Source organism: Entelurus aequoreus, linkage group LG07, assembly GCF_033978785.1.
Source record: "Entelurus aequoreus isolate RoL-2023_Sb linkage group LG07, RoL_Eaeq_v1.1, whole genome shotgun sequence".
NCBI classification, from domain to species: domain Eukaryota; kingdom Metazoa; phylum Chordata; class Actinopteri; order Syngnathiformes; family Syngnathidae; genus Entelurus; species Entelurus aequoreus.
Window position 1 is genome coordinate 14107831 of NC_084737.1, and position 13430 is coordinate 14121260.

The following is a 13430-nucleotide window of genomic DNA, read 5'->3' on the forward strand; positions in this document are numbered from 1 at the left end:
TTAAATGCTTCTACTGAGGTAGCATCTCTAACTGTTACCGGGATGGCATTCCAGAGTACTGGAGCCCCAATAGAGTACGCAGACTTTTTTGGGGCTCTGGGAATCACTAATAAGCCGGAGTTCTTTGAACGCAGATTTCTTGCCGGGACATATGGCACTAGTTCTATTTAAAGATAGCATTTTTGTTCAATTCCATCTGAGCCTGTTGCGAGTATCTTGACACAAAATAGGCTTCATTGCCTCATAAAAGTTCTAAAAGTGCTTAAAATTAATAAAGGCAGACTCCGTGTTTTTCCTTGGCAGACATTCCGCCCAGCAGCAATGATCATCGAGCGCTCGGCTGACTTCGGACGTTCGTGGCGTCCTTACCGCTACTTTGCCTCGAACTGCACCAAGACCTTCCCGGGCGTCACCGCCAACAGCCTGCGCCACATCAACGACATCATCTGCGAGGAGCGCTACTCTGACATTGAGCCCTCCACCCATGGGGAGGTAAGCGGCCAAATGTATGCGAACAGAGTTGGAATACACAATGAGCAGGTTTAGGGGGCGTAGCCCTTAAATATTAGCGGTACAATGAGGGTTCAGTACCTACCTCAGTTTTTAGGTCACGGTGGGTTCGTTTTAGGCAGGGGTGTCCAAACTTTTTCCACTGAGGGCCGCACACTGAAAAATCAAAACACGCGGGGGCCATTTTGATATAATTTCATTTTCAAAACCTATACAATATACACTTTTTTTTTAACCTTTGGGCCTCCCTTAAGTTTGGTCCTAGGGACCCAGAAGGGTTTCAGTCTTAAAAAAGGTTAAAAATAAGTCATATTATTTATTTTTTATCAAACGCTTGAATCTCTAATTCAACTTCATATTTGAATTTCGATCAACTTCAAATATATATATATATATATATATATATACATATATATATATATATATATATATATATATATATATATATATATATATATATATATATATATATATATATATATATATATATATATATATATATATTTTTTTTTTACATTTTATGAGCTTTTTGTCAAAATCTTATTTTTTGGGGCAAAAATATAAAATATACAGTATTTTTACCAAAAATATTTTCAAAGTGGAATATTTGATGTGAAGTAATTGGATCCCTAAATAGGTCAATAATTAATAGCAAAATTGATTTATTTAATTCCAATAAAATTCTTGGGGATCCAAAAGTGCCCCACTCAAAAAGGTCATGCTTTTTTTTCCTGCTTTTTTTATTTTTTATTTTTACAGTCAACACTTAAATCTCTATATCAGCTTCAGATAAAATATAATGTAATTAGTTTAGTATATTCATAATAACAATCAATATATCAATTAGTATAAGTATATAATTAGTATGTATTTTTTTTAAATAATTGTCATATTTTTCATGTTTTTTTATTTGTATTTATGTCCTTTTTGTCCTAAAATCAGTCAATAATTCATAGCAACATTGATTTTGATTCATTATAATTTTTTGATAAATTATTTTTTTTAAAAAGTGTTAGATTCAACAATGCAACTTTTTCTGATTGCATTTCACCTATTTGCTCTTTTATTTAAAAAATGTTTTAGTATTTTTAGAATGATGTGCTGCGGGCCGGTAAAACATTAGCTGCGGGCCGCAAATGGCCCCCGGGCCACACTTTGGACACCACTGGTTTTAGGGAACAAAAAGCAAGCAAAGCAAATTAGTGTAATAATAAATAGTATATTTCATTTAATGAATGACAAAATAGGCTTTTCAATCTCTAGCTTCTCCTTGGCACTACCACTAGCCACGACATGTCAAAACTCATTCTCTACACCAGTGACACCTGTTTACCTGACACATGAAACGTGACAAATCGGGGGGTTCACAATCCACTTTAGCGGTCAGATGGGAGTAGAGTGTTAAGATATATTCAAAATGTGTTTTGTGGCAATTCCAACTTTGACCACAGCGTCAGTTGCTATATAGAGTGTCTCTTTCTATTATTTTCAGCAGACTGCATTGCAAAATGACTGCATTCCTCCCACGCGAGATCCACCTAGGAATGGGGCGATGTGTATCCCTTCCCTACTGTACATGTAAAAACCTCATTTAACCTCTTAAGGCCCAAGCTGTTTGTTTACATGCTTTTTTTATTTCTCTTTGCTATTTGGGCTTATTGCACCCTAATTAGAATAAAAACTAAGAATCATCTTTTTATATTATGTACTTAGTCCATAAGTAACAAACATGTACTTCATGTTTATTGACATGCTAATTCTTATTTTTACACTTTTTTTTTCCAAATTCCATTGTATGTTATACTCTTCTGACACCACCAGATGGCAGTATAAGTGTCCACATAAGGGCCATAAGACCCCAATTCAGTAGTGTACACAATTTTGGATATAAGAGCTAAAAGGTGCTGTCCACGCATGTGGCCACTAAGCCTTTAGAGGTTAAATAGGGCGGTCTGCAATTATCAATTATACATCACCCGCAACATGCCCACTAATATTACTCACAATTTTAGAGTTTGTGCACACTATTTAGCACAGGGGTGTCCAATTAATTTGAGCTCAGGGGCCACATTGAGGAAAATCTGTGCACACGCGGGCCGGACTATTAAAATCATGACATTAAAACAAAAAAAAATAAAGACAACTTCAGATTGTTTTCTTTGTCTTACTTTGGCCAAAAATAGAACAAACACATTCTGAAAATATTACATTAAAAATATAGAAAAAAATGCCGGCAGCGGTAAAGTTTAGATCCATGAAGGAAAGAAGAAAGTGAATGTTTATAACTGAATACATATATGCATACACATTTGTTTTCTTTTGTATTATTGTTTTTAATGAATTAAGTAACATTTATGACAACCTTTTTCCAAAACACATATATATAATGTGAGATACAAACCCCGTTTCCATATGAGTTGGGAAATTGTGTTAGATGTAAATATAAACGGAATACAATGATTTGCAAATCCTTTTCAACCCATATTCAATTGAATACACTACAAAGACAACATATTTGATGTTCAAACTCATAAACTTTATTTATTTTTTGCAAATAATAATTAACTTGGAATTTTATAGCTGCAACACGTGCCAAAGTAGTTGGGAAAGGGCATGTTCACCACTGTGTTACATGGCCTTTCCTTTTAACAACACTCAGTAAACGTTTGGGAACTGAGGAGACACATTTTTGAAGCTTCTCAGGTGGAATTCTTTCCCATTCTTGCTTGATGTACAGCTTAAGTTGTTCAACAGTCCGGGGGTCTCCGTTGTGGTATTTTAGGTTTCATAATGCGTCACACATTTATAATGGGAGACAGGTCTGGACTACAGGCAGGCCAGTCTAGTACCTGCACTCTTTTACCATGAAGCCACGTTGATGTAACACGTGGCTTGGCATTGTCTTGCTGAAATAAGGCAGGGGCGTTCATGGTAACGTTGCTTGGATGGCAACAAAACCTGTATGTACCTTTCAGCATTAATGGCGCCTTCACAGATGTGTAAGTTACCCATGTCTTGGGCACTAATACACCCCCATACCATCACAGATGCTGGCTTTTCCACTTTGGTTCTTTTCCTCTTTGGTCCGGAGGACACGACGTCCACAGTTTCCAAAAACAATTTGAAATGTGGACTCGTCAGACCACAGAACACTTTTCCACTTTGTATCAGTCCATCTTAGATGAGCTCAGGCCCAGCGAAGCTGACGGCGTTTCTGGGTGTTGTTGATAAACGGTTTTCGCTTTGCATAGGAGAGTTTTAACTTGCACTTACAGATGTAGCGACCCAACTGTAGTTACTGACAGTGGGTTTCTGAAGTGTTCCTGAGCCCGTGTGGTGATATCCTTTACACACTGATGTCGATTATTGATGCAGTACAGCCTGAGGGATCGAAGGTCACGGGCTTAGCTGCTTACGTGCAGTGATTTCTCCAGATTCTCTGAACCCTTTGATGATATTACGGAGCGTAGATGGTGAAATCCCTAAATTCCTTGCAATAGCTGGTTGAGAAAGGTTTTTCTTAAACTGTTCAACAATTTGCTCACACATTTGTTGACAAAGTGGTGACCCTCGCCCCATCCTTGTTTGTGAATGACTGAGCATTTCATGGAATCTTTTATACCCAATCATGGCACCCACCTGTTCCCAATTTGCCTGTTCACCTGTGGAATGTTCCAAATAAGTGTTTGATGAGCATTCCTCAACTTTATCAGTATTTATTGCCACCTTTCCCAACTCTGTTGTCACGTGTTGCTGGCATCAAATTCTAAAGTTAATGATTATTTGCAAAAAAAAAAAAGTTTATAAGTTTGAACATCAAATATGTTGTCTTTGTAGCATATTCAACTGAATATGGGTTGAAAATGATTAGCAAATCATTGTATTCCGTTTATATTTACATCTAACACAATTTCCCAACTCATATGGAAACGGGGTTTGTATAACAGGATAATGCATACATTTATCATTTGTTTTCAAAACGCTTACAAAAAAGTGGGACCCCAAAAAGTTACTGTGGGACCCCATTTTTATGACTTGATGGGGTCCCTGGTACCCCATTTTGAAAATTCCTAGAGCCAACACTGATGGAGTGTTGGTGCGTGCAAAACAGCAGCAGGAGGCTGTGGCCTAATACTAATACTAATCCTAGATAATTGACTTGACACATATCCAGCACCCGCCGCGACCCTGAAAGGGACAAGCGGTAGAAAATGGATGGATGGATCGATTTAGCACGTATAATTTGGATCTTAGTACATCAGGCCCTTTGCGTCCTTCACCGAAACAAATGTGCCGATTCCGAAAAAAATCTGCTTACAAACACATCACTGTTGAATGTATAAATACACGTTTTCAAGTCTGTTAAAGCCCTCAAAAGGGCATTGGTGTTGCAGAGTTAATAATAAATGAGTAGATTTTAGCACGCTTAATAACATAAAATATAACACGTTTCAAAAGGGTCCCTCACACCTTTCAATTTACCTACATGTGGCACGTTTGGACCCTGTGGAAAATATATGAGTGGAGTTCGTCTAACCTCAGAAGCTCATTGAATTTTCTGTTTTCTTTGGAAGGTGATCTATAAAGTGCTGGATCCTGCCATTCACGTGAAAGACCCTTACAGCTTGGACATACAAGGTGATCAAGTTATTATTAGAGGAAGCAGTGATATGAAAAATATACGTCCACATATCAACTAAACTGCATTTCTTGGCCACTTCTACACAGTCAAACTTTGTTTTATTTGGTACTGGACAAGTCATAAAAACAATTGTAGATCATGCAGTTAGCACAGACATTCCCAAATAATTTGTTTAGATCTTTAAGATGGAAAGTGTAGCTGCCATTATGATGTGCAGTGATGTTTTTTAACGACTGTAAGTCTTGAACTATACAAAGTATGACAATGGTTGGAATCTGTGCTTTTGCATGATATAATAGTTACTATGGTAATCTAATTAGTTACTATGGTCATGTAATTAGTTACTATGGTAATCTAAGTCACAGCAGGAGGCACCAAGCAGTGTGGGTGGGGAGCGTTTCCACAGAGTGATTCCAGAGCGGCCAGCCTGAAATGCGGGTGTCGGGAACAGACGCAGAAGGAGATTTTTACAACAAAGTTCTAAAGCTTAGTGATATATCAGATTGTAGGTGTTTTTGGGTTTTTTTACCCTTCGCGTTCATATTTCACTGTTTGTTGCATTTTTGTTGTGTTTCGCTTGATTGTAAAATATGTTGATGGAGATGGGGTGTGACGTTCTTATGTTGTCAATATTCAGTGTTTTATCCTTCATAGTTAATATTGTAAATTCCACATTCTGGGTGTCTCATTCAGTAAAAAAAATTTAAAATTCCATTCCATTTTTTAAGACGGTCTGTCATAAAATTTTTAGCATTCAATCATGTTACGGTTGTGAAGTGACGTGAAGTGAATTATATTTATATAGCGCTTTTTCTCTAGTGACTCAAAGCGCTTTTACATTGTGAAACCCAATATCTAAGTTACATTTAAACCAGTGTGGGTGGCACTGGGAGCAGGTGGGTAAAGTGTCTTGCCCAAGGACACAACGGCTGTGACTAGGATGGCAGGAGCAGGGATCGAACCTGGAACCCTCAAGTTGCCGGCACGGCCACTCTACCAACCGAGCTACACCGCCCCTGTTACACGGGAAGAAGATGTAACAGGAGGGACGTCGTTTAGCGCGCTATGTATATATATATATATATATGTATGTATGTATGTATGTATGTATGTATGTATGTATGTATGTATGTATATGTATATATATATATATATATATATACATATATATATATATATATATATAGCGCTAAACGACGTCCCTCCTGTTACATCTTCTTCCCGTGTAACAGGGGCGGTGTAGAAGTAATAATCGACAATCAAATTAATAGTTAGTTGCAGCCCTAATATATATATATATATATATATATATATATATATATATATATATATATATATATATATATATATATATATATATATATATATATATATATATATATATATATATATATATATATATATATATGTATATATATGTATATATACATACATATATATGTATGTATGTATGTATATATGTGTGTGTGTGTGTGTGTGTATATATATATATATATATATATATATATATATATATATATATATATATATATATATATATATATATATATATATATATATATATATATATATATATATATATATGTATATATATATGTATATATATATATATATATATATATATATATATATATATATATATATATATATATATATATATATATATATATATATTAGGGCTGCAACTAACTATTAATTTGATAATCGATTAATCTGTCGATTATTACTTCGATTAATCGATTAATAATCGGATAAAAGAGACAAACTACATTTCTATCCTTTCCAGTATTTTATTGGAAAAAAACAGCATACTGGCACCATACTTATTTTGATCATTGTTTCTCAGCTGTTTGTACATGTTGCAGTTTATAAATAAAGGTTTATAAAAAAAAATATATATATAAAAAAAAAAAAAAAAAAATTGCCTCTGCGCATGTGAATAGCATAGATCCAACAAATTGATGACTAAATTAATCGCCAACTATTTTTATAATCGATTTTAATCGATTAGTTGTTGCCCTAATATATATATATATATATATATATATATATATATATATATATATATATATATATATATATATATATATATATATATATATATATATAGGAAGCGGCGTGCAGGTAGGATTAGGGTTTTAATATTCAAACGCACGGCATAAATACAAAACAAAACTCAGACGCTAACAAGCGTGGAGCAGCAAAACAAATAGTCACCAAGGGACGGCGTGGCGAAGTTGGTAGAGTGGCTGGGCCAGCAATCGGAGTGTTGCTGGTTACTGGGGTTCAATTCCCACCTTCTACCTTCCTAGTCACGTCCGTTGTGTCCTTGGGCAAGACACTTCACCCTTTGCCTCTGATGGCTGCTGGTTAGCGCCTTGCATGGCAGCTCCCGCCATCAGTGTGTGAATGTGTGTGTGAATGGGTAAATGTGGAAATACTGTCAAAAGCGCTTTGAGTACCTTGAAGGTAGAAAAGCGTTATACAAGTATAACCCATTTATTTATTTATTTATAAGGGTGAACAGCGAGTAAGAGTAGCGTGTAGAAACATATACTTGAGCTAGGAGAAAAAACTAGGGGAAACGTAATTGTTGCCTATAGCAAACATTGACCACTAATGCTGGGTGACAGAAAACTATAAAGGGGAGTGATTAACCAAAACACCTGGTGGGAACACTAATTGCTAAACAAAGACAGGTGAGGAGAATCAGTGCCCATGGAAACCAACAGTAAACAGGGAAAGAGGGTGCACACAGGAAACAGACTAACACAGAAAAACTACCAAACCTAAATCATGCCATGACCCAGGTGACGGATCATGACAGGAGTGTGGCAAATCCAAAAGCGTATGGTGTGCGACTATGTGTAGGAATTAACTGCAGTGTTGAGTGAGAGGCGGAAGTCCAGGAGGGGAAAGGCAGGCTCGAAGGTCCGTGAGACAGGCAGGTAGTCGGGGGTAATAGCGAGGAGGCGAGAGGTCGAGATCCAAGAAGCAGCCAAAGAACCAGAGGGAATACGGGGAGACGAGACACACAGCTCGTGACGCGGGAACGGAGGAATTGCTGCTGGATGACGACAAGGAAAAACACGAGACAAGTGAACACGGCGGAGGAGAAAACACAGAGAGAGAATAGAGCTAGATAGATTCGGCTTACTGTACATGACAGTTCGCTACGTTCTGGCACAGAATGCAGGTTTGCACTGGCTTAAGAAGGCAGGTCCTCTCATCAGTGACAGGTGTGTTGATTGAATGCAGCTGCTTCCTGCAGCTTGGAGTGACACGCGCCAAACAAATCAGACATTATTGTGAGGTTTTGTGTTAGTGTACTTAAAAATAGATATACCAGCCTCCAGACAGTTTTTTCTCTAAATTTAGCTGCCCCCGAGTCAAAATATTTGCCCAGGCCTGATTTAGCACATACTGCTATCATTCCAATTCACGGCGCTATACAATTAATTAAATAATGCGGACAAATGAGTAAGTTCATAATTATAGCCCAGTTTATTTAGCTAGAGCACTTAAAGGATGCAGTAATATTTGGAAGCAGTTGATAATTGGGAAATAAGCTGTTATTTGCTAAATATGAAAAGTAATTTACTATATAATAGGTTCAAATTATAAATTGGAGAAATTTACTTCATACTGGGAAAATTGGGTCAACTATGTCACGCCCCATAAACCTGACTTTAATTTTTTGAATTAGTGATTGTACTGCAAAAAAAAAGAAAAGAAAAAGGGATTATTCCCTATATGTGTATATGTATGTATGTATATATATATTTATATGTGTATGTGTGTGTGTATATATATATATATATATATATATATATATATATATACATATATATATATATATATATATATATATGTATCTGTTTATTTTTATTTTATTTCTGATTATTATTATTATTAATGTATTATTATTTTTTTCTTTTTTTTCCTTTTCTTTTTTTTCTGTTTATTTAATCGATGTATTTGTAGATATTACTTAGTTTTTTTTGTTGTTTCTTTCTTTTTGGGGGGGAGGGGGGAGGTGGGTGGTATGGGTGGGATATAAACAAAAATATTTTGACATTTAGGGCAGACAATAGATATATGATTTATGTGAATATGATGTAATGGATGGGAATGTCTGATGCTGGATGTCAATAAAAAAATAAAAAAAATAAAAAAAAAGGTTCAAGTTAAACATGAATAATGATTTAGAGCAGTGGTCCCCAAACACCGGGCTGTCCGCGGACCGGTATTTTAATTTAATTTAAGAAATTAAAAAAATTTAATTGTAAGAAATTTAAAAAAAAGAAGAAAAAAAAAACTTTTTTTATTTTTTATTTTATTAAATCAACATAAAAAACACAATATGTACATTATATATCAATATAGATCAATACAGTCTGCAGGGATACAGTCCGTAAGCACACATGATTATATTTCTTTATGAAAAAAAAAAAAAAAAAAAAAAACCCAACCCGTTCCGTGGGACACATTTTCAAGCGTTGACCGGTCCGCAGCTACAAAAAGGTTGGGGACCACTGCTTTAGACTGCATGAGAAAGTGGAAAGGAAAACTAGTCTCTCTTTGACCGCATGCCCATTTATGAAAAAGTATATTGTGCAACGGAACTACTGCTATCATAGCAGTAAGAAGTACCCTGCAAAGTCAGCATTATTAGCGCTGATGAGTTGATGGTAAACAACAGTACAACAATTGTAACACACATGACCTAAACACCAACAGCTGAGTAGCAACATTTTAAGGAGCAGAGCTGAGAAAAACTATCCGAGGAGGTTATTTACAGCTACAACTGCTAATGTTAATGTTTTTTAAACTGGTGCTACTTCGAGACAATGGCAGTTAGGAACCTCATTTAAATAGAAGTGTTAATTGGAACATTTACAGCATATCTGTTACGTGTGTACAGGGGAAGAAGACGGCACAGACAGCAGGGACGTCGTTTTAGCTCTATTTATTACCATATACAATAATATGAAGTGTGAAAACCAACCCAGATATGTGTGGTGTGCGACTATGTGTGGTGATTAGCTGTTGAGTGTTACCGGTAGTGTTGAGGCGAGGTGCGGAAGTCCGAGAGGGGCAATGCAGGCTTGGAGGTCCGTGAGACAGGCAGGAAGTCGGGGGCTATAGCGAGGCGTCAAAGTCTGTGTCCAGGCGGGAGGTCGAGATCCAAGATGCAGCCAAGGAACCAGGGGGACGAGACACACAGCTTGTGACGCGGGCACGAAGGTATGCTGCTGCAAGGCGACAAGGGAGGACACGAGACAAATGAACACGGAGGGGGAGAAACACAGAGAGAGAGTTTGCATAGAGCTTGAGGAGTCGGCTTACTGTATTGGAACAGATCGCTACGTTCTGGCCCGGAACACAGGTTTGCACTGGTTTAAGAAGGCAGGAAGCTCATCAGCGACAGGTGTGTTGAGTGCTGATTGAGCCGTTTGAATGCAGCTGTCTGGGGTGCGCCCGGGCCGTGACAACATCAATGTAAGTGTTGAAGTACGAACGAATACAATTTGTGATTGTCTCGTTGTATGTCGTGTAGAACTTCTGCGAATCACCAACCTGCGCATCAACTTCACCAAGCTGAACACTCTGGGAGACGACCTCCTGGACAGACGCTCTGACGTGCTGCAGAAGTACTACTACGCCATCTACGAGCTGGTGGTCCGAGGGAGCTGCTTCTGCTACGGACACGCCTCCGAGTGCGCCCCCGTACCCGGAGTCCACGCGCGAGAGAACGGCATGGTGGGTTTAACGTTACTTTTATCTTTTTTGTTTTGTTTCGACCTCATTTGCCCTTTAACAGACCTTCTTTTGTGAAAATGAAACCTTCTCGTATTGTGGCATGTGGTGGTGTCACAAGTATTGCACGTCCTTTCCAGATCCACGGCCGTTGTGTCTGCAAACACAACACAGAGGGCCTGAATTGCGAGCGTTGCCAACATTTCCACAACGACCTGCCATGGAGACCGGCTGAGGCAGGAAACCCGCACACCTGCAGAGGTAGGAACACACAACCTATTAAATAGTTATATTAATATTATTATCAGCCTATTGTTCTCTTAGGATGTTCAGGTTTTAGTGGGCAAAATTAAACCCACATCGAGCACTGTAGACATTGTTCCTACACTTTCTTCCTACTTTTTGATGCTGTTGGTCCTTGGGTGGTGAAATTGTTAAAACCTTTCACTTCAGTCTGGCTTGATCCCCAGATTTTTTTAAACATGCTGTGGTGAATCCTATCCTTAAGAAAACCTAATCTTGATCCGGTGGAGCCTATAAATTACCGGCCCATGTCAAAACTTCCCTTCATGTCAAAAATCATTGGAAAAAGTGGTAGCTAAGCAGCTAACCTCATTTTTGGAACAACATGGTTTTTTACAATAAATACCAATCTGGCTTCAAAGTTAAAAATCCAATGATAGTCACATACACACTCTAGGCGTGGTGAAATTTGTCCTCTGCATTTGACCCATCCCCTTGTTCACCCCCTGGGAGGTGAGAGGAGCAGTGAGCAGCAGCGTGGGCCGAGCTCGGAAATCATTTGGTGATTTAACCCCCAATTCCAACCCTTGATGCTGAGTGCCAAGCAGGGAGGTAATGGGTCCCATTTTTTGTAGTCTTTGGTATGACTCGGCCAGGGTTTGAACTCACAACCTCCCAGTCTCAGGGCGGACACTCTGACCCAGGGGTGCCCGCGGGCACCAGGTCGCCCCTAAGGACCAGATGAGTCGCCCGCTGGCCTGTTTTAAAAATAGCTCAAATAGCAGCACTTACCAGTGAGCTGCCTCTATTTTTTAAATTTTATTTATTTACTAGCAAGCTGGTCTCGCTTTGCCCGACATTTTTAATTCTAAGAGAGACAAAACTCAAATAGAATTTGAAAATCCAAGGAAATATTTTAAAGACTTGGTCTTCACTTGTTTAAATAAATTCATACATTTTTTTACTTTGCTTCTTAAAACTTTCAGAAAGACAATTTTAGAGAAAAAATACAACCTTAAAAATGATTTTAGGATTTTTAAACACATATACCTTTTTACCTTTTAAAATCCTTCCTCTTCTTTCCTGACAATTTAAATCAATGTTCAAGTAATTTTTTTTTTCTATTGTAAAGAATAATAAATAAATTTTAATTTAATTCTTCATTTTAGCTTCTGTTTTTTCGACAAAGAATATTTGTGAAATATTTCTTCAAACTTATTATGATTAAAATTCAAAAAAATTATTCTGGCAAATCTAGAAAATCTGTAGAATCAAATGTAAATCTTATTTCAAAGTCTTTTGAATTTCTTTTAAAATTTTTGTTCTGGAAAATCTAGAAGAAATAATGATTTGTCTTTGTTAGAAATATAGCTTGGTCCAATTTGTTATATATTCTAACAAAGTGCAGATTGGATTTTAACCTATTTAAAACATGTCATCAAAATTCTAAAATTAATCTTAATCAGGAAAAATTACTAATGATGTTCCATAAATTATTTTTTTAATTTTTTCAAAAAGATTCGAATTAGCTAGTTTTTCTCTTCTTTTTTTCGGTTGAATTTCGAATTTTAAAGAGTCGAAATTGAAGATAAACTATGTTTCAAAATTTAATTGTCATTTTTTTTCGTGTTTAGCTAATATAGCTATATAACTGGGCGTGTCCCGAGGTGCGCTTATTGAGGAATGCGCATTGGCATGTGCCCGGGCCGTGACAGTTAGGTTATTTCACTCCACTAAAACTGCTCTTCTGAAAGTTTCCAGTGACGTGATGATGGCCGCTGACTCTGGTCGCTACACAGTTTTGGTTTTACTGCATTTGACATCTGCCTTTGATACTGTGGATCACAGTATACTGATAGATCGCCTCAAATCTGAGATGGGGTTTTCTGGTGCAGTTCTCCAGTGGTTTACTTCTTATATAAATGGAAGAACTTTTAATGTTGCGTTTAATGATGTAATGTCCAATGTGTCCGACCTGTCATGTGGTGTGGCCCAGAGTTCTGTTCTGGGGCCTGTTTTATTTTTGTTGCATCTGATGCCGCTTGGGAGGTTGATGAGTAGTTTTAAAAATGCTTCTTATCATTTCTATGCAGATGATATTCAACTGTTATGCTCCGTCAATGATTCAGAGTTTCACTTTTTTTTCTGAGTTCTTGGAGTGCGTGTCAAATTTCCTACAGATAAATTCAAACAAAACGGAAACTCTGATAATTGCTCCCCCTGATCAAGAACTCCCTTGGTGCTCTGGGTGCATCTGTTCAAAGCAGCCTCAGAA

At 37.1% G+C, this 13430-nt stretch overlaps 1 protein-coding gene across 2 annotated transcripts in view; it reads left to right on the top strand.

The window, feature by feature from the left end:
• The window catches only part of lamb2l (laminin, beta 2-like), a 147240-nt gene that overhangs the window by 77312 nt on the left and 56498 nt on the right, over positions 1–13430 (top strand). For both annotated transcript variants that reach the window (XM_062052625.1, XM_062052626.1), the window contains exons 6-9: positions 304–492; positions 5085–5148; positions 10713–10915; positions 11053–11173. In XM_062052625.1, the coding sequence (XP_061908609.1) occupies positions 304–492; positions 5085–5148; positions 10713–10915; positions 11053–11173 (577 nt within the window). The remainder of the gene's footprint in view (positions 1–303; positions 493–5084; positions 5149–10712; positions 10916–11052; positions 11174–13430) is intronic.